We start from the raw sequence: 21582 nt of genomic DNA, 5'->3' as shown, positions 1-21582 counted from the left end.
TTGGGCATGTTATTTTCAGCCATATTGCTCTGGATACAATGACACAATTTTTGAAAAAAAAGGAAATAAATGCATTTCATTATTTACACCTTTATTTACCAAGGAAACAGAATAAAATTCACCTTCATTCAAGATAGGCAAAAGCTCAGAATATACTAATATTGAAATACCTACAGCTACACGCATCACATAAAAGCAACACAGCTACCAAAGTATTGATAGTTGAAAACTAGAAGACATTAGACAACTTATTAATACAATCCTGTTATTGATCAGTCATGTTTGTTACATAGCTTAAAATCTGTTGCAATTCAGTCCATTTTAATTCATTTCCATTTTTTATACACAACTCGTGTCTGAAGGCACTTAACAAAAAAAAAATAAAAAAACACAATCCATCCAATAAGATCAGTGAGAAAAGCTTGTACAGTTTAAGTCACTGGGGATTCAAATTTAGCTTTGTTTGCACATTTAAACCAGAAAAACTCATAAATGACTGAACAAATTAGATTAACACAGTTTAATGGAACATTTGTGATATTTTTTTGGGATTTGGAAGGAAATCTTGTACCTGGAGAGGAACAGGAAGGAACATGCTAACCCTAGGATTTGAACCCCAAACCTTCTTGTTCCATACATGTTTACATTTATACAAACAGGTACTCAGAGACATTAACACTGAACAATATTACTGTCTGATTTTTAATTGGTTCTGTTTGTTGATTTTTCTTTTACCCCCAAAAAGTACAACAACAGAAACAATAGAACGACAACAACAACAATCAGTAATCCGAGAAGGATCACATATGTATGCTGAGAGTTAATTCTGCTTGGTTGAAAGTAATTTCCGTTTGGTTGTAAGTACTCTTGCATTTGATACACTGCATCTGTGTTCTGAGAACAGGTTAGTAACCCTGGAACACTTTCATGGAAGAGGACATGAACTTCTAAGTCGACGTTCGGATAAACGTCTGACCAGCTCCTCCCAGCGGTGGAGTAGTCTGGATCTCTGGTGTGGTGCATCACCACCAGGACGACTTTTTTATTGGCTGTTCAAAGGCAGAAATAAATGACATGACTACTTCAGTCTGTATCAACACACCGTGATGTTTCAGTGCAAATATTTCACAGTACAAATGTCTAACAGATTGCTACCAGAGATACAAAGATTTAAAAATTCAACCTCAAACACTTTTTTTAATCAAAAGAAAACCTGTTGAACAAGTCCAACAAGTTTGAAATCTGCACACACAATTTAGGCACATTTTAAGAATTCAATTCAACTTCATTCAACATATACCTAAATATGGTTTAGGCACATTTGGCTTACAGTCTTCTAGTTGAATTAACTTTCATTTTCAAGGCAGCAGATGAACTTTCATTTTCAAGTTACGCCACCTTAAAATGTTTTACAGTGATGTAAAACAACAATTTCCTTTTACTTTCCTTTACAAATCTTGTTAAAGTCTTCACAAAAACATGTCAGCTCTGTCTGCTAAATTGTATTCTAACCAGGGTAGGTAAGTATTTTATAGATATGTAGGACAGTGCTTAAATGTGGTGGCGCATGTCACCAAAGTGTTGAATCTGCTCTTTGGGTTGCGGAACGTTGTAAAGTGTGTCCTTTGAAGAACGCCGTACTTGGCGTTCGTTACTGTGTGTTGGTGGTACAACGGTCAGTATTTGCTCTGAATTCTAAAGGTAGGCAATGCTGACCGCCAGCTCCTCAATGTAGCCAAATGTTACTTTTAATGTTCAAGTAGTTAGTTTTGTATCATTTTGTCTTTTTCTTTTTTTTTTTGATGTATGCTGTATCTGTAAATCAAAAATAACTGCGTTAATGAAACATGTTGACACGCAGTATTTGCTCTGAATTCTAAAGGCGAAGCCGCTGCACTGTCGGGTGGTCCGAATAAACGGTCCCAACCACGATTTCAACCGCCGTGTGTGTCAGATTCCTGTCTTGTTTCCTTCCGACAAAAACCCTTAAGACACAACGCAGAGTCCAGGGAACAGCGAGGACTCATCTCACACGGACAGGGTTACATCTTCAATAAATTACAGAGTCTCCTGTTATAGTTACAGTTGCTGAAGAGGACAGTAGTAATTCTTATGGTGCAGATTGTCGGAGCTTTGATGTACAGGACTTTGATACCAAATGTGGGAAATTGGAGGGCTGGAGTATTTCTGATTTCAGTGTCTGAGAAAATCCGTAGATTAATTTTCTATGGTTTGATCTGTAATCTTATAGATATTCATTGCTAATAAAAGTGATTTGATGTCACACTTGTATCTTTATTGTAGGTATTGCTACAATCTGTTAGATCAGTGGTTCCCAAACTTTTTCTCCTCGGCCCCCCCAGGTGTTTCCAAACTATTTCTGGGCCCCCCCTATGGATTACAAATAATTGTCTGGTTGAACACTGTGTGAGCGAAGGGCGGGGGGGTTGTGGATTCTTAGAGGCTCCCCATTATACTCAGCCCCGGCTCTAGACGAACAAGAGAGGGAATAAATTTTTTTGGGGGCAAATGAATCATAGCTGAACATAGACAACATCAGTAGCCTACAAGCTACTTGTTAACAAGCTTAAGGTGCTGTATTGATATTAGCTAGCTAGTCATCTTTTAGCTAACATTACCTGCATCAAACGGCTTTACTCAACTCAGTCGGTTAGTTTGGGGGGGAAACTGTTAAAAGTTCTTTGCGTTTTGCTGGTTTGTTGTCATGATTCTAACACACCTGCGAAGCTTCGTACAGCAGCAGCAGGTCTCCTTCACTGCCGCACAGGTGTAAACCCAGTGCTAGTGTCGTAGCGCTCATGTTGCGTTTAAAGGCGGCTCGGAAAAACAGGTTATGACATGTGGACAACGGATTAAACTTTTAACTGCTGATAAAAGTGACAGAGGACACAAATATGGGAAGTGTGGAAGCCCCTACTGTATTAAATTGAGAGAGGAATAACAGAGAGTTGGCCATTCTAAGGTAAAAACCCAGCGAATACAGCGTTAATGTTTTTTCTTTTTTGTTTTTTTTCATCCAGATGGCTTCCCGCGCCCCCCCTGCAATGGCACGGCGCCCCCCCTAGGGGTGCGCCCCAGAGTTTGGGAACCTCTGTGTTAGATTAACTTGATAGAAAAGAAACATTTGTGATTTTTTTCAAAATGCAAAACATTTTCTACAGTGAGGTTTGAACAATCACTCGGCTCAAATAAATACACTGCTCCAAAAAATAAAGGGAACACTTAAACAACACAATATAACTCCAAGTAAATCAAACTTCTGTGAAATCAAACTGTCTGCTTAGGAAGCAACACTGATTGACAACGGGGACTCTCGTCGGGTCAATCAGTGTTGCTTCCTAAGCGGACAGTTTGATTTCACAGAAGTTTGATTTACTTGGAGTTATATTGTGTTGTTTAAGTGTTCCCTTTATTTTTTTGAGCAGTGTATAACAAACCACGTCAGATTAGGTCACCCTAAAGCTGCCTTATGAGAATGTTTTATGTGGATATTTTTTTATTGAATAATAACTTAAGAATGAATGTAAATGGCTTCAATTAGTCAAAATTATTTAGGTTTATGTTATTATTTGACCTTAACGTTGAGTCTCTGTCTCACTCCAACCTCAGACTCCTTTCCAGATGGAAGGATGTCAGTGATTTTCTTCTTGAATTTCTTTAGATCAATTGACCTAATGAGCTATATTAGCTTACTTATATGCATATGTGAGTTCTTGATACAACAGGCCAAGGGTGATGAGTAAAACTGAACTAAAAAGTAAAAAGAAATTTGGTTAATTTGCGATTTTACATGTAAGGTACATACTTTTTCCTTATGGGTTCAGGTTAGTTTAGCTTTTTCCCCTTTACAAATTAAATCAGCATTTAAAATTAACTTTTTGGCATTAACTCAGGTTATCTTTGTCTGATTAAAAAAAGAAATTCAGCAAACCAAAAGTAAAAATGTTGCCTTACATGGCATGTCCTGCATGGCTGCCTCCACATCTGAACCAACACGGGAGGTGATGGGACAGAAAACAATGGTATACTGACCATCCTGGTTTGTGCCCTCCAGCCTAACCCTACTTCTCACTTGGCCAATCAGCTCTTCATCGGCGCCATGAGTCACCCCAGTGGTGATTGTCTCAACTTTAACTGGTTCTGTTTGGCAGAAATATAAATCAGAAAATAAAAACATGAAGAAAAAATCAGAGCAAGATACTTATTTGCATGACCTGAGATGATCACTCACTTGAAAGACAGGGCATCTTCTGGATCCTTCAGAAACAAACACAAAGAGTAACATAAGCAACATAAGGAAATTATCAAAAAAAATGATACTTTACAAATTCTCATAGGGTTCAGATCAAGTAAGTCTACTTGCCAAACAAGCAGACCTTGGTCATAAATCTATTATGCTTACTTTTTGCATTGTGGACAGGTCCCAACTTCTGTGTTTTCTTTTTTGTTTTTATATTTTCCTTCCATTCAATGAGTTTGGTTAAGCAAGCATATCAATGTTTCTTTCACAATGACCTCTAGTGGCTTAACCTCCATTTGGTGAGTGTCGACCAATTTCTCTGAAGCCGTGATTTTAACTTAATTTCTGCTTATTTGTTGTTAAAAAAACCCCCCAAAAAAAACAAAAGCAGAAATTAAGATAAAATCACGGCTTCAGAGACTCGGAGGATCTTTTAAATCTTAAGTAAAATTAACAAAATTGGTAAATCATAGATACATCAGCTGTGCACAAATTGTATAATTTTTTTATATGCCTTTAAAAAATGTATAGACTCATCCTCTTCATTCCTAGATCATCAGTTTTGGATGCTTAGGAAGCGCTACAGCATTCAATGAGAGCACCCTGAACATCAAATGTTGACAAGAAGGGGGTACCAGATGCGTCAACATGTGGCGCAGAGGGCCACATGTTGCATTAAAAGTCCATTAAAAGTGCCAACTTTGCATGATTTTGTAAATTATGACAATTTAATGCAAAGTTGGCATTTTTAATGGACTTTCAACGCAACTTTTAGAGCAACTTTGCATTTGTTATTATTTACTGAATGACACTTCATGACAACTGTCAAACATTCGTAAAGACTTCTTTATATTCATGACAGATGCTATGTCAAGTTTATGACAGTGTCATGTCAGTCTTATGCACACCCCTTCAAATAAAGTGTTACCAAATGATTTGTTTACTAAAAACATCTAGATACCGTGAATCTACGGTACAAGGGCGTAGGAACGAGTCTGTCATTGGGGGGGACGCACATCGGAAACCTGACAGATCAGTAAATAGCTTGAGCAGAAATGTCAAACAATTATGCCATCAACACGTCAGTAATGCGTTACTCTAATCTGACCCTTGTTTCAGTAACAAGTATTCTAACACGTTACTATTTACAATCCAATAATCAGATTAAAGTTATGCATAGTATAATGATCGTCATTCCAGGATGAACACCCACTTTAGCATTTGCCTCACAACTAGCAAGCTAAATACTCTGGTAGCAAAGACAGGCTACCAGATTCTGATATATCTTATTGGTCAAAATGCATTGATATAAATTGACTTGCAATTGAATTGGTTCTACTTCTTTCTAAAACCAAAGTAGAAAACAGCTCATATAATAAGACACAGCAGTTTTAAACTCAATACATCAGTTTTACTAACAAAAATAAAATCTAAAAAACAAGTTTTATTCTTCTTTAACAACTCTCTACATCAGTGCAACAGTTTGATCTACAAAATAAGAAAAAATTATACTTTTCACATCTAACAGACACCTTAACTCCTAACACTGAGGCAAAAACCTAAATGTTTTATTCTCCTGTCATTTTCAGCCGCAAACATTTAACTGAAATATCTACAGATATGTGTTTCTGTCTCTGCCTCCCTCTGACTCTCTGCAGCCTGATGTTCCTGCATGGATTCATGGATTTACAACAGACACTACAGTAATGTACAGTGTCAGAATGTGAACGGAATATAAAAAAGTATGTTTTTATCATACAGAATGAGAATTTAAACAACTTAATTTTCAGATGTATACATTATTATACATCTCAACTCTATTTACTTTGTAGCAAAAATTTTCACTATTTTTAAACCTTTCCTCCAGCACTTGTCTTATTGTCTCCTGTAATTAATATAATTTTTAATGTAATTAATTAATATAATTTTTATATCTTCACACTCTGAAACTCCTCCTGGCTCTCCTATGTCTTTCCTGACCTGCTCCTCATAATAAAGTAGTTTAGCTTATTTAAAAATTAAAAACAGTTAATACATATTTCAATAAACTAAATGAAGACCTCACCAGAGCTGCTTCACCTTTCTTCAACATCATTCTAACACTGCTGTTCTAAATATCTAAATAATATAATACATAAATACACATTAAGTGGTCGAGTATGATCAGGTGTTGCTCACTTTAAATAATAAAAAGGCTAATTTCGCTGCTGTTTCAGTCTCATTCTAAATCAGTGTTTCTCAACCTTTTTCGGGCCAGCGCCCCCCTAGCCCTAATCCAGGTCCCTCACCGCCCCCCACCAAAGAATTTGTAAGCTACTTTGCACTGACAATTATTTTATTATTAATGTTACTATCATTATTGTAGATGTTTTGAATCGGTGCACCGATTATGTTTTCCAGTACAATTCAGCGCGCCTTACGCTCCTTCACCTCGCGCACATAACGGGGTAAATGTAGCGAGTTTTGTCCTAAACGTATCGGCGTCTGAAGGAGGATGGGGGGGTGGGGGTGGCGGAGCGTATGTTTCTACGCTCCTTCGTGGGGGGGGTGCCGATTTATGTTTTCGCATCCACCTGAATAATGTGTAGTTGCGCCCCTGCCCATGGCACTTCAACATTATTATTTTACCTTTTATCTGGAAATAGTGTCTGTTTAATCTTGCCATGCAGTCATCTGTATTAATTATTGCTCAAAAGGTCTTGCCATACCAGTTTATTCCTCCGTATTTACTTTAGTTTCTTAGTTTATTCTTGCATTTTGTTCTTCATTCATTTCCATTTAGTTTCATTTTAATCGTATTATCCTCTCTCGGTTTATTGCTATGTTCACTTTAGTTTCTTTACTGTTGCTAGATTTATTTTATCGTTTATTGACGCTCAGTAATTTTCACTCATCACCTGCTGCGCCTCCTAATCGTCATGTGTTTCACATCATGTGTTGATTTTTTCACTGTTCAGCGTCGGATTCTCTGTTTTTATGCCATAATTCACATCTAGTTCGTCGCTCCGTTTTATGTCCCGCTTCTCCAGTTTCAGAGTTTAGCGCAATGTGCGCGTCGTTTTTTTGTTGGTTTGTATTTTTAACTCCCTAAGGTGCAGGGCGGTCGGGAAACATATCGATGGGGAAAAGGCAGACTGACATAAACCTTTTAAAACAACGGAAACAATTTTGGTGTTCTGATTATTGAAATTTAAAAGTGCTGTGTTGTTCCATCAAACCCGTTTCATGTCGGACCCCTTACAGCACCGGTGTTAACGCTATAAAATGAACGCTCTCTATCAGTGGTATCACCCATGGAGGGATTTCTTTATTTAAATAGGTTCATTTTTCAGAGGGATACAAAGTCGTGATTTTAGTAATTACATGTTTATAAGAGCGATTTTCGGTTGTCCTTCCATGGAAGCGGGCAGCTTTCAAACGGACAAAAAAAAACACTTTTTAATATAAGTTGTTGCTTTGACATGATCACAGAACTGCCAAAACATATGTAGCTACATAAATACCAGACAAAGTGAATCACAGCAGCGTCATCAGCCGGTGTAACGCTGAACTGATGCGGAGCAGCGCCATGAAGCTACAAACACTTAATAGAAGAAGAGCTGCCATCGATACAGTTTCAGCCAAGCATGATTTAATGTTACACAATATAGTTTTACCAAGTTGCTCAAAGTCTAAACTGGTATTGTTGTGGATTTAAGGTGTAAAGTTTACCTTCGACTAAACGCCTCCCAAGGGCATCCCAGCGCCCCCCTTTTGTAAAAATGTCCGCCAGCGCCCCCTACCGTCCTCTGAACGCCTCCTGGGGGGCGGAACCACCCACGTTGAGAACCGCTATTCTAAATCATTGTGACTAGACTAGCTAACTTTTAAACAAAGTTAGCAGTAAAATTTTGGACATGTGACTATCCCAGAATTAAAACGGCTTAAAAAAAAGATTTTGTTCTATACATAAAAGTAAACTGACAACAAGATGTTATAAACGAGCGATATTCATGGCAACATTCCTGGCAGGTCGTTTACTTCATTCAAACGGAGTTTCTCTGACTCCTTCTGCTGCTGAGCGGTTCTGAGAGGGGAGGGGGAGGAGGGAGGAAGCGCTCTGCTGAATGCGCTGGTGTGCGCCTTCAAAATAAAAGCACGCGAGTGGAAGATTTTAAAATTCTTCGAAACTGCGGTGAAATTATTGGGGGGGACGAATGTGACTCTCTCCAATAGTGGGGGGGACATGTCCCCTCCGCTTCCTACGCCGATGCTACGGTATCTAGGTTACCGTGGATTCACGAACTGTTTGTGTAGCCGCTGTCCAGAAAAGGACATAAACACCACAACATCCGGCGCAGTGACCGCTTTCATGCAAGAGCTGTGAAAAATAACCGTCCACCTCCCGCACCTCTCTGTTCCCTAGAAGACAGAAACACTCACACACACGTACACGAACAAACCCATTAACTGCGTCCTAAAGACTTCTACAGACGCTAGCACGACTCTAACGGGACTCTAACAAACGGGTCACATATTTACGCTGCTGTCGTCCTTTTCCCTGCTCTATAGCCGCAAAGTGTCTTGTGTCGTCTTAAGTATTTACACAGGAAATGGATGTCAGAAGTATCAAGACGAAGTAGAAGTCCCCTTTATTAGTTGAAGCTGTTTTCGTTACTGTATATCACCTAATGTTCACGAACAAGCAAATAGTTAAAAAGCTTAATTCTTACCTTTGCTGTACTGTGGTTTTGCTGTACTGCTGCTGGGAGTGACACGCAGGTTGCACGATTGACTTTCACTTTCACTTTCAGATAAATGAGAAAGCCCCACCCCCTGCCAGCATGCCCAGGCGGGCCCCATATGGGGAACAGAAGGGCAGACAAGATGGGTCCCATATGGGTTTGTCCGCGGGTTTCACGGTGCCCATTTAGGGCCCATGTAGGCGGTGGCCCTACATGGGCAAACCCATGTGGGGCCACTGTGGAACCCGCTGACAAACCCATATGGGACCCATATGTCAGCCCTCCTTTCCCCCATATGGGGCCCACCTAGGCATGCTGGCAGGGCCGTTTCATAAAAATTGTATCTCATAGTTTTGACTTAGCTAACTCATAATTAGGAGATAATATTTCATAGTTATGAGATGATATAATAATAATAACATATTATTATTATATCACTATAATTATGAGATACTATATATTTGTATCATAAAAGATACAAATATATATGTTTACTCTTATAAGAGGAAACAGTCTTAAAAGACTGTCTCATATTAATGAGTCCTTATAACAATGCATGTTATTTTTAATCAGTGCCAGAAATGGGCTTCTAGTCTCATGATTTATAAGAACTGCGATCAAAAAACTCTTAGAGTTTACTGCTAAACAGGCTAAAAAGTTAAATTGTTAGTTCATTTATTTATTTCATGAAACACGAAAGAAGTACAAAATCTCACACATGAACAAGAAATGCAAAAGACATTTTTGTACCACAATAATCTTAACATACAAAGTATTAGATGATGTGGTATTAACAACAAATATATGGGTTCTTAATTTTGACTTGTGATTAGTTAGTAATGCTGAGTGGTTATTATTATTAATTTTAATTATGCTCTGTTAATGTTATTGTGTCTTTGATGATGTAATATTTTTCAGATTGTTGTTGGTTTAGTGATTTGTTGATGTGGTTTGCACTTCAGGGACACCATATTATCCTATTTAGTTGCACATCTTTGAATCTAAAATAGTTAAGAACTGCACAGTATTCTTTTCTTATGTTGTAAATCTGACCTTTTATGATCACTATGTTACTTTTGTTTTTATATTTTCACTTTTGGATGAACCCATAATGTTTGACTTTCCTGTCATTTTGCTACCTTTTCTCTAAATTTCTCAATTTAAGCATAATAAAAGTTATTTCTATTTTATTCCAATTTTCCACTTAAATTGTAAGGTCAAAATTGATAGACATTTAGAACTACTTCTAATTTCATCCACCTTGACAACAGATTTAGTTCCATCTGAAGAAAATAAGCACCAGATGATGATGCTGCTACCTCCATATTTACCTGTGGATATGGTGTTGTCTTGGTGATGGGTTAGCTTTTCAGACTATAACTAAAAGGATACGTTTGGTTCCTCAACACAATTTCTCGCAAGGATTTGGGTGTATTTAATCAAGCCTTGATGTTTTCTCTTATTCTTCATTCCTTCATTTTCATTAGATCTCTTTGCACTGACTCAGTACTGCACACAAAAGAGCTAAACAGAAACATGTGTTATGTGTGTGACATTATCACACCGAGGCTGATAATATTCTATTATTGTTTCAAACTTTATTGATTATTTGTCAGCGAAAACTGTTCCCAAACATTATGTTACAATGGTTATAGGCAGAGATTATAAGGTTACAGAGGTCAAGGTTAAGGTTACAACATGCATTAAGAAGAGTCACCAGAAGTCATTCATTCAAAGTGTTTATTTGATCTTCATTCAAAAGCAACTAAATAGACAGTTTATTATACCAGCTTCACCATCATAAACACTTTATTTTAGTACAGTCTAACAATGGCAAGATCCTTTCTTTCAGAGTAAGAGTTTTATTTCAATATAATATCATAATATAGACCTTTGGAACCTACGAAACAAGTCAATAAGTATCTGTGACCACAAATATAATAAGTCTGGCTGAGATGTTCTAGTCTCTGCATATCTTTGTGCATGTGTTCATATAGACAATTTTCTAATGACTATGTTTGTTGTGATTTCACAGTGTTTGTGTGTAAGATACATTAAACAACTTGTATACACATTTACAAGTTGTAGAGTTAACAATGGTATTAAGGAAGTCTTTCTTTAATATCTTTTGGTTTTCTTACATAAGAAAGCAAAACTGAAATCAAATCAAACGAGTACCGAACCAAATCACAAGCCTCACCCAAAGCCTGTCTGGATGCCAGAACCAGTTCCAGAACCTCACCCAAAGCCTGTCTGGATGCCAGAACCAGTTCCAGAGCCTCATCCAAGACCTGTCATCAGACAAGACCCAAGAACAAACACAACACAATAGGCAATAACCATACCCAATCAAAGCCCAATTCTGATCTGAATTCTTTTTGTGTCCTTCTAAAAAATGTCTTATTTGCAACACTGCCTTGTGATTTTGTTCACACAGCAGTAGCCCTGGGACACTTTCATGGAAGAGAACGTGAACATCCAGGACGACATTTTCAATGCATTCTGACCACTTTATCCCAGCCGTTGAGTAGTCAGCGTCTCGGGTGTGGTGCATCAGAACCAGGATGATTTTTTGACCATCTGTTGAAAAATAAGAGAGAAATGTGAGATGAAGGCAGAACGGGACATCCTAACAGGAGGACAAGATTAGCCTTCTGAGTTTAGAAATCATCCCTTATTTAATATTTCTTCTTTCTACTGGAAGAGCAGGACAAATATATCACCATAAAGAATTTTGGATTTGGAAAGATGTTTGTCTGCATTTTCACAATTTGTTCTAATTTCCACACTGAAAAACCATTGAATGTGAATAACCCAGAACTGCATCACACATAAAAGAAGAAATCTTTCTACACATTGTATACACATTGTATTCTGCTTATCCAAGATAAGGTCACATCCTAATGTGAGAAAACAAAGCAAGGCTCATTGGCTTGTTCTGAGGTACCTCAAGGTGCCTTTGAGGAATAGATACAGTGCCTTAACCTAAGATTAGTAAAGTAGAGTCCTAGTCTCATAGCTCATAGTCTACGTCGGTTATTTAATTTCCATCTGGGATCAATAAAGTATTTCAGAATTGAATTGAGTAGACTGAGGTTAGAATAACATTTAGCTTTACTTAATTTTATTCTTGCTATTAATCAAATTGCACCACTCAGCACACTACAGTCAATTGTCATCTTTAGGATCTATAAAGTATTTTTGAATTTGAATCAAGACACTTGAGACTCTCCTTTGTTACTTTGTTACTGTCTTGATGTGGCTCTGAAGGTTCAGGTCTGAGTCCATCACTAGACCCAGATTTCAGACCGAATCACTAGTTTCTAGATAGTAAATAACTGAAGATGTGCTGACTCTATTTCAGAGGTCTCATTCTCCCAGGCCAATTGCGGCCTGCACGACGATGTCTCGTGGCCCCCACTGTGATATGAAAGTATAATGTTAGTGCGGCCCACAGGGTGAGTGGACCTCTGAAGGAAGTCTCGCCCGCCGTTCCTCGTCATGGCTGACATTCGGTGCCTGGCTAAGCTACACTGACTTCATGCTCACTACGCTTGTAACAATAGTGTGGCGGATGATGGAACAGTCCGGTACCAGTTGCCCTTCCCTGCAGTCGCCATTCCGGTACTTTCTCCCATTAACAATCAAACGCAGAGAAAGGCGATTTGACAAAAAATTGGAAATGGGTCACTTCAGGCTGCAGTGTGAACTCACCCTAAATTTTGTCACACCCCCATCAAGTCTTTGTCAAAGCCAAAGCCTGCAGTTCATGTATTGGAGAAATAATTAAATGTTGATGACATTTGAGGATATTTTTTTTTTAAATCGTGGAATTACTTATGCGGCCCAGCCTCACCCAGACTCTGCCTTCAGCGGCCCCCGGGTGAATTGAGTTTGAGACCCCTGCTCTAGATCTTCCCTTTTTGGGTCTAAAGATGAAAACTTCAGTTTTGTTTCTGTTCTGCTGAAGGAAGTTATGGTACATTCAGATATTAATTTGTTCTATGCATTCACCCAGCTCAATCTTGGATCCTGGTCTTCTGGTAAAATCGCAATATAGAGCTGTGTATCACTGGCATAGTTATGGTGACTATTTTATTTTATTTTTTGTTATAAGCTAGCAAGAGAATGTAAGTGAAACAACCAGGTAAGACTTTTAGACCAAATGATGCACTTGCAACCTTTTGAGAACTGACAAACAACAAAACCATTGCTTTATAATTTAATCCATAAGGAAACAACCAAATGTAAACAATCTGATTCCTTACATGGGACTTTTTCCAAGGCTGCCTCGACATCTGAGCCAACACGAGATGTGATTGGACAGAACAGGATGATGTGTTGTGCATCCCGACTTGTATCCTTTTGGATGACTTGGTTCATCAGACCCACATCTGCTCCAAAGGTTTCCCCTGTAGTGATTGTCTGAACTTTAGCTGGTGGGGAGAAAAAACATAAAAGTTATGACACTACAAATCCACACTTCATATCAGCTGACATATTCACTCACCTGCAGGATTCCTCATGTTTTGGTTACCTAACAGAAAGAAACACGAAGTAAGATACAGTCTTCCTCATGATTGTGTTGCATTCTGACCCGGACTGAGAGTCCGTTATGACCAACAAAAAGCGTTTTTAACCCCAATATTGCAGCAACTAAGTGGTACAGAGAACCTTATTGTGACAAACTCGTAGCAATGATATGATGAAACAATCTGAGGTCAGCGATTAAGAAACTAGTTGGTGATGAACAAAGAGAAGTTCACTGACAACAGGACACAGAGGGGTTAACCTTAGTCCCATCAAAGTGCAGTCTAAGGCTAAACTGTATGTTCCTCCCACCTTTTTTTCAAGATAAATGTATTTTTATTTCTACGTCATTCACTTTGTAAACATGTTTGCATTGAATGATTTCTGCCCGTTTCCTCTCTGGTATACTGACTTTTATACTCACTGCTGCTCACTCAGTGAGTGTTTGTTTTTTTTAACCCAACACCGTATCTCTAAATCTATGAGGAGTATAAATAATTTTGGGCTTAACCGTATATTAGTAGCCATTATATAATGAATATTGCAGCCTATCTGTTTTTGTCAGTTCAAACTCATTCAGATAAGTGTGCAAAGCCAACAAATATACATTCACTTAAAAAGAGAAAGCTACATATGAAGTCAGTCTTCAATTCATCGATTGCATTTATTGTTTTACATACGAGTATTAAAACAAAAATTAGATTCCCTTATCAGCCCAGTCATATGAAAAAGGCAAGCAAAGAGTTTTTTAAATCCTACCTCTGCTGTGTTTCTGCTGCTGTGGAGTTAAACACTAACTGAGGCTCCTCATAGAACAAACAGCTCAGAGAGGTTTTCCTACTTTCACTTTCTGTTCAGAGAAGCTCTGGGGTTTATAAGAAACCCACTAGTTGTTATTAAAACGATGACTGCTTGATAACAGACTGATTGCAATGCAATTTTGTGCAACTAAGGACAGATGTGAAATAATTGTATTGCTGCTGACAACAATAAAAAGTCTTTATCAACACCAGGATTGCAAGTTTTATAACCACTGACCTCTGTTACAGTATTACTTATTACATGTTTCACTGTAGTGGAGTAGGAAGACATGATGGCATGGAAAAAAAGCACATTTGATGCAGTAGGATTTATACTTTAATTTGAGAAACAAGGCTGTTTCTAACAAAAAAAATATTTATTTTGTTTATTTTAAGAGAACAAATGGAAACATCTTTACTGGCATTAAAACTGCAGTATGTAACTCTTACAAAAATATGTTATTGCATATTTGCTAAAACTGTTACCACAAAGACACCATGAAGAGTGTCTTGGTGCTGTAAAACATACTCATGTATGCGCTGCTCAATGTACCAGTGGTAAAAAAAAGCAACTTACCAATAAAGGAAAACCGTTCATCCGCTATTATCAGCTGCCATGCTAGTTAGCCTTAACACCCATGGCAGGCTTTATTTTTCTTCCTGCATGATATTTGATGGATATCATGCAGACTGTATCTTACTCTGATTTCATGATATCAGCCATTTTTATTAAAGCACAGAAGACCAGACTTATGTGCTCACACAGGGATTCATTTTCAGCAGGGAAAAGACAATGATTTCACAGAGAGAACATATTTTATACAAGACAATGACCTTGTTTCCAACTAACTGTCATGTGAATTTTGAGGAAGCTTTAAAGATTTTGCAAAAAAGAAATAAAGATGAAAATGTGAAGCAGGCGTGTTTCTATCTACTGGTCTGGAGCAAATCAACCAAGCTAAGCAAAGCGTGAGTATGTCAGATTCTGATATCACGCATGGCTATAATAAATAAGAAACTGTTGGCCATTTCAGCACTTATTCAGAAAATGTATTTTTATCTGTTTAGTTCATTAGCTCTTTTTTTAGATAAGTCTGAAACCACCTCAAGCGAGCTTAAAAACACTTGTGAATTGTTCCGAATTTTGCCATTTACATCAACCTTTTCTAATTTAATTCCATAGATTTTATGGGGACCAAAGCCAAGTGCTAATATGGTGGGACCTCTTGTTTAGGGCTAAGGGGTTTAGTTGCAAGGTTTGAAATAAGTTTTAGTTATAGTTAGGAATAAACTAGTAATAGAGAAAATGTCTGGGTTAGGCCTCAGAAACAACTGGAAGTTAAAACAAAGTCCTCCTATGAATAGAAATACAAACTTGTGTGTGTGTGTGACCTATTAAGGCTGGTCCAGTGTGTGTTTGTTCAAGATAAGCTGAACTCCTCCCTGCCAGAGTTTGACCTCACTAGCTGTAGTTTAAAAAATGTTTGGTCAAAACTCACTTGTTACATATTCTTGGCCGCTTAAACTTAAAGTATTCATGCCGTCTTCCAGGCATCCAGATGTTCCAAAAAACTGAATCTTTTTTCAATCTCATCACATTTAAATGAATTATCACAGTACTGAAACCCCTGCTGCAAAAACTGGTCGAGGAAAAAAGGGACAGTGAGCAATATCTAATGATTGACAGTTTCTTTAATTACTCACAGTTGAGAAGCAATGTTCATGGTTGTTTCTGCACAAGTCAACTGAACAAACATGACCCAGGTCAACAAACCCTGACCTGGGAAGGCAACAACTGAGTTAATGGAAATAATGCAGAGGATGTAATTTACAAATTCACACCATTTGCTTCTCATACTGTATTAATAACTTGGTAAATCCAAAATAAAGCACTCTTTTCCTTTTAATGCAGGTGGGCAAACTTGGTGGCCATTCACTAAAGTTGTGTCTTTTGGTTAGAAAATCAGGAAAATGGAAGGAAATTTAAATTTCTACATTTTTGCTGCATTTTTGAACATTCAAGTCTTGCAATCGTTGAAAAATTGCAAGAATTAATGAATGTCAATTGCTGTTTGTTCTGTGCCAGGACAATTTTGTTCTTCTAAAAGGGAATCTCAAGTCCTGATGTTATGAAGTCCTGCTCATTATATCTGCATTCCCTATGGCATCAAAGTAGCAGACCAAATGAGCTAACAAGGAATTTGTGTTTGGTGTATATATATATGTGCGCATGTTTATCATAGGTAGAAAAAGCCTCAATATTTAGTTCTGATGAGCAGCATCAGCAATTACATTTTTATTTAGATTCTTAATGTAGATTTTCTTTTTTAAAGTTCAATATCAGTTTTGAATTTATGCCCAAACTAGAAAACAAAAAAGTACATAAATTATATCCATAACTTTTTTTTTAATAAGCATATTCACTCTTGCACTCAAGTCTTTGTCTCTTTGTTTAGTTGCAACAGTCATTCTACTGAGCAGCTTCACTCCAGAAAAAAACAAAATCAAAGTCCCCCCTAATTGTTTTATTGTTAAAGTACATAATTAATGAATTTTGATGACAAAATATTTTATTTATTGGAGCATACAATAATCAGGACATCCTTTATTTTGAATTTGCGGAACTACGTCAAGAAAATGGAAAAAAATATGACGACCATCACCAAAACAGCCAAGGGCAGTATAAACTTCCAATATTGGAAATAGCATTCAGCAAGCCTTTCAATTGGACCACGTATTTGACGGCGTGGCTCCCTGGGTCTGATCTGCCTGATATGTTGGTTCTGAGACCGTTGATCCAATTCGTGGATCAGTTGATCGACTGCCACTGCATTTTTAGCACACTTCAGCAATCCTGGCACCGTCTCATGGAAGAGAACATGAACATCCAGGATGACATTGGGATATTGATCAGACCAGATCACTTCAGCTGTGGAGTAGTCCCCGTCTCGGGTGTGGTGCATCAGAACCAGGATGACATTTAGTTCTCCTGCTGAAAAAAGAACACAAGATGAAGGGAAGGTTTGACATTCTTAGAGTGTGTTGTCGTTTCATTTCTTGACTAGATGGATGTCTAAACCGATGGATAATAAAACTGGTACCTGGAACCTTTTTCATGGCTGCTTCCACATCAGACCCAACGCGAGAGGTGATGGGACAGAAAACGATGATTAAGAGGCTTTCCAGCCAGTGTGTGACAGTCAGCTGTATCCTCCTCCTCACTTTACTCAGCAGCTCTTCATCAGCACCAAACGTCTCCCCAGAAGTGATGGTGTGGACTTTAACTAAGTGAAATTACAAAATACAAGTGAATTTTAAGTAATAAGTATATACTTATTACCAATTACTTGTTAGTAGTAATAACTACTATTAACATTTAATTAAAACATCTATTTAAAATTAATGTTTTTAAATTAAATCTGGAATATTTACATGATGTATTCATGTTAATTAATATGCATTGTCCCCTTTACAAAATAAATACAATTGATAAAAATGAAAACCAGAACTGGAATATGATATCTATCGGAGTGGGTCTTGCTGCTCACCTCCAGAGGTCTGGTACATGTTGACGTCTAATGAGAGAAACAAAGCAGTTTGATCAGTTCGGATTTTCTGCAAAGAACAAACAACTGTTAACTCTCTCAGCTGAAAGCATTTAAATGACTGAGGCATTTAAATGCTTCCAGTTGAACAGCAACCTGAGAACAGATCATTTGGCAGCACAGGAAAAATGAAACTACTCTTGGAAAACTCAGAAGTCTTTAGTTCTTGGATATCTCCAATAATGTCGATCCTAATGTCAGAATAGCCCTGCCCTTTCACACTGACAGCAGATAGATTACACCAATGAGCTCTGAATCAATAAAACATAATTTAATGTTGCATTTTCACTCCAACACATCATTTAATTCCTCCAATAAACTGAAAGATTTATTCAATATACTGTAAAATATAAATAGTATCAATGTAAAAAAAAACAAACAAAAAAACAGAGGAAACAAAATGTTAATGAAAAACAACAGTGTTTGAGGTTTCCTACCTTTGCTGTAAACGTGTGGCTTCGGAAGAACAAACAAGCAAAAATGATTTCTTAGAGGAGTTTGTGCAGTGGGAGCTGCAGCATGAAGTGACTGTGTTTGACTTGAACCATGGGCTGCTAAAGAAGTCAGACACTTTCACTGTCAGACATGGTGAGAGAGAAGCACATAATTTGTAGCAGGATGAAACCTGCGCCAAGATTCAGGACACCTGGCACCTAATCACCTCATGATGGGTGGAGTGCTAAAGGGAGACTCACCTGGTGAGAGATTTGGTCACACTTCAGCAGGAAAGGTCACTTGGTTAGCTGGCAGTGACTAAAACTCTAACATGTAACATCATGTTTCTCATTCTGCATAAGATCTGCAATTTCAGTGTTTGACTCAAATTGTTTAAATTTAGAAACTGCTGGAAGTCTGGGGTGTGGCTGCAATTAACCCTCCCAGTTCAGTTTAGCAACACAAAAAGGGTCTGTATTGTTTTATCGCAGCCATGCAGCTCCATAGCACAAAAATGACAATTTATATATAGAAAGTACTGGCAAGCTGATCCTCCTACTGTTGGGCTGGAAATGATTCTCTGGTTGGGGTGGAGTCATCCAGCTCTGGTAGGTGACAATGGCTTCCTCCACCATTTTCTACAAGTCACGTATTAATCTTCATTTCAGACATTAAGCTGCTGCAGCTCGCTGGAAACCCTGCTGCTTTGTTTTTGTATTTGTTTGTTTATTTTTGTATTTGCTTTGTTTTATTTTCTGCTTTGTTTTCTCAGTTGTTTTTGGTTGGTTTCTTGGATTTGTGCTTTCTGTTTAAATTAGTTTGAGTTATTCCATTGTTCTGTGTGGCCTGTGGTCTTGCTGTGGGTAGCAGCCTTGGTTCTTTTTAGATTACTTAATTTAAACATTGACTTTTAATGACTGGATATCGTTAAGAAAAAATATATTAATAAGCTAGTTGTGAAACTTAACCATATCTTCAGTAATTGGGTAAAATTGATGGTGTTTCAAATAGGGAAATTCATTTCAAATTATATCCATAGTTCAATTAGTGAATTTTTTATCTAGGATATTTCTATCAAACATTATTCACAAAGTTGAATTAAAATAACTTGGCTTGTAGTTTTCTACAAGTTGGAACACAGCTAGTGTATGTGTTTGACCACTTGATAAAATTCTAGACAGGGTCATAAAAAATAATTTAGCTGCAGATTAACACCTTTAAACATGCTCACATGTTAACTAAAGATTGTCAAAGTATACTCTCAAATAAAGGCCACTAGAGTCAGCAAAACCTTGAAATAATTTAAAAAAAGATGGTCAAAGTAAAAAACAGCAAACACACATTGTGTGGAGATGTATGTACTCCAACAGTGTTATTAGTTATGTTTATCATTAAATGGTTATTAAGGACAGCTTAGTGGTTGAGCAGAAACCAAGTATGGAGGCCATTATGCCTTGATGCAGCTGTATAGGATTTGACTTCTGACCTTTGGACCTTTGCCACATATCTTTCCTGCTTCTCTCGCTGTTTGTTTCCGATCTGGTTACTTTGAATAAAAGCCACTACTGCGATAAAATATGTATTAAAAAAGAGAGAAAAAAGCTTTTTCATAATTAAAGGAACAAGTTGCCCATTACATTTGATTACATTATTTATTTGTAATTTTTTTTAAATAAACTTTTTTAAAGTTGTACCGTAACATTACATCTATTTGTTTATTGGTCTTGGACATTACAATCATAGGGCGTCATTCCTCACAGTGTAAATGAAGCACACTGCTTTGTGTTAACTCATTTTGTTAAATGAATATAAATGTTATGTAATTTTGTAGCTTTTCACACAATCCTTTTTATGTTAAACATCTGTCCTTGTGGCTGTCATCTGTCCTAAATGTGTTTTAGGACTGCATCATAACCTGTTTGGTTGATGTTGAATCTGTTGACATTCTGCGTATTGCTGTGCAATGGTAAAAAGCAACTTCAGAAAGGTCACTACTGAAGTATTTACAGCACTCAACTGTGATTTTAGGTCAACATTTCACACTTGCTTTTATTGTCTCATTCACCATAGCAAAATACTTTCCACAATGAAAGGAAAATGTCCTGATGTTTCAAGCGTCTGATAAGAAGATCTTCAGCGTGTCTCCCTTTGTGAGTTTTTGTACTCATCCCATTGAGGAGATTTCATGCAGGAAATGGCTGGTTTTCTTGTCTGACTTGTGGGTGCTTTGGGATTCACATCCGTTTTTATCATGTATGCATAGGCGTAGGAAGCGGTGGGGCGGAGGGGACATGTCCCCCCCAATATTGGAGAGAGTCACATTCGTCCCCGTCCTCCCCCCCCCAATAATTTCACCTCAGTTGCGAAGAATTTTAAAATCTTCCACTCGCATGCTTTTATTTTGAAGGCGCACAACAGCGCATTAGCAGAGCGCTTCCTCCCCCTCTGAACGGCTCAGAATGAAGGCAGCAGCAGACAGAGTCAGAGAAATTCCGTTTGAATGAGATAAACTGTCTGTCAAGAATGTTGCCATGAATATTGCTTGTTTACAACATTTGTTGTCAGTTTACTTTCATATATAGGACTAAATCTTTTTGGTTAAGCGGTTTTAATTCTGGAATAGTCACATGTCCAAAATTTTACTGCTAACTGTTTAAAAGTTAGCTAGTCTAGTCACAATGATCTAGAATAGCGGTTCTCAACGTTGGCGGTACCGCCCCCCAGGGGGCGTTCAGAGGACGGCAGGGGGCGATGGCGGAGATTTTTACAAAAGGGGGGCACTGGGATGCCTTTGGGGGGCGTTTGGTCAAAGGTAAACTTTACACCTTAAATGCACAACAATACCAGTTTAGACTTTGAGCAACTTAGTAAAACTGTATTGTGTAACATTAAACCATGCTTGGCTGCAACTGCATCGATGGCAGCTCTTCTTCTATTCAGTGTTTGTAGCTTCTGTTAGCTTCTTGGCGCAGCTCCATTCTCCTGCTACTGGTAGCTAAAATCACGACACCCTCACTGTGTATCCCTCTGAAAAATGAACCAATTTAAATAAAGAAATAAAGAAATCCCTCTATGGGTGATACCACGATAGAGAGACTTTATTTTATAGCGTTAACACCGGTGCTGTAAGTGGTCTGGTAGGAAACGGGTGTGATAGAACACAGCAGTTTTAAATTTCAATAATCAAATGCAGAAATTGTTTCCGTTGTTTTAAAAGGCTTATGTCG

At 37.7% G+C, this 21582-nt stretch overlaps 2 protein-coding genes and 2 long non-coding RNA genes across 6 annotated transcripts in view; 1 reads left to right on the top strand and 3 right to left on the bottom strand.

Annotated features, from left to right (window-relative positions):
• The window catches only part of LOC103460204 (interferon-induced protein 44-like), a 42599-nt gene that overhangs the window by 5572 nt on the left and 15445 nt on the right, over positions 1 to 21582 (top strand). The window lies entirely within an intron of this gene.
• Positions 75 to 9103, bottom strand: LOC145548674 (uncharacterized). Its single transcript, XR_014084679.1, has 4 exons — positions 8974 to 9103; positions 4253 to 4278; positions 3976 to 4161; positions 75 to 1049 (listed from the first exon to the last, which is right to left on the bottom strand). It is a non-coding gene; the product is annotated as an uncharacterized LOC145548674 (long non-coding RNA).
• Positions 10925 to 14599, bottom strand: LOC145548677 (uncharacterized). The gene is made up of 3 exons (XR_014084681.1): positions 13496 to 14599; positions 13254 to 13421; positions 10925 to 11565 (listed from the first exon to the last, which is right to left on the bottom strand). It is a non-coding gene; the product is annotated as an uncharacterized LOC145548677 (long non-coding RNA).
• Positions 16826 to 18535, bottom strand: LOC145548669 (uncharacterized). Of its 3 annotated transcripts, none has more exons than XM_081599530.1 (4): positions 18358 to 18535; positions 17864 to 17890; positions 17417 to 17599; positions 16826 to 17304 (listed from the first exon to the last, which is right to left on the bottom strand). In XM_081599530.1, exons 2-4 carry the CDS (start codon positions 17880 to 17882, stop codon positions 16940 to 16942), a joined length of 567 nt encoding a protein of 188 aa, XP_081455656.1. In that variant the 5' UTR covers positions 17883 to 17890; positions 18358 to 18535; the 3' UTR covers positions 16826 to 16939. The 3 variants fall into 3 exon arrangements, with proteins under 3 accessions (XP_081455656.1, XP_081455650.1, XP_081455643.1); XM_081599524.1 differs by having other exon boundaries at positions 16826 to 17307; positions 17864 to 17930; positions 18358 to 18529; XM_081599517.1 differs by having other exon boundaries at positions 16826 to 17307; positions 18358 to 18525.

Source organism: Poecilia reticulata, chromosome 2 (assembly GCF_904066995.2).
Source record: "Poecilia reticulata chromosome 2, P_reticulata-male-v2, whole genome shotgun sequence".
In the NCBI taxonomy this organism is placed as follows: domain Eukaryota; kingdom Metazoa; phylum Chordata; class Actinopteri; order Cyprinodontiformes; family Poeciliidae; genus Poecilia; species Poecilia reticulata.
This window is presented reverse-complemented; position numbering and strand designations above follow the sequence as displayed.

Bases quoted from the DNA above. Each gene is read 5' to 3' on its own strand.
- LOC145548669 (XM_081599524.1), bottom strand. The intron at 17,308-17,416 runs GTACCAGTTTTA...TTCTTTTTTCAG, and splicing joins AGCCATGAAAAAGGTTCCAG to CAGGAGAACTAAATGTCATC.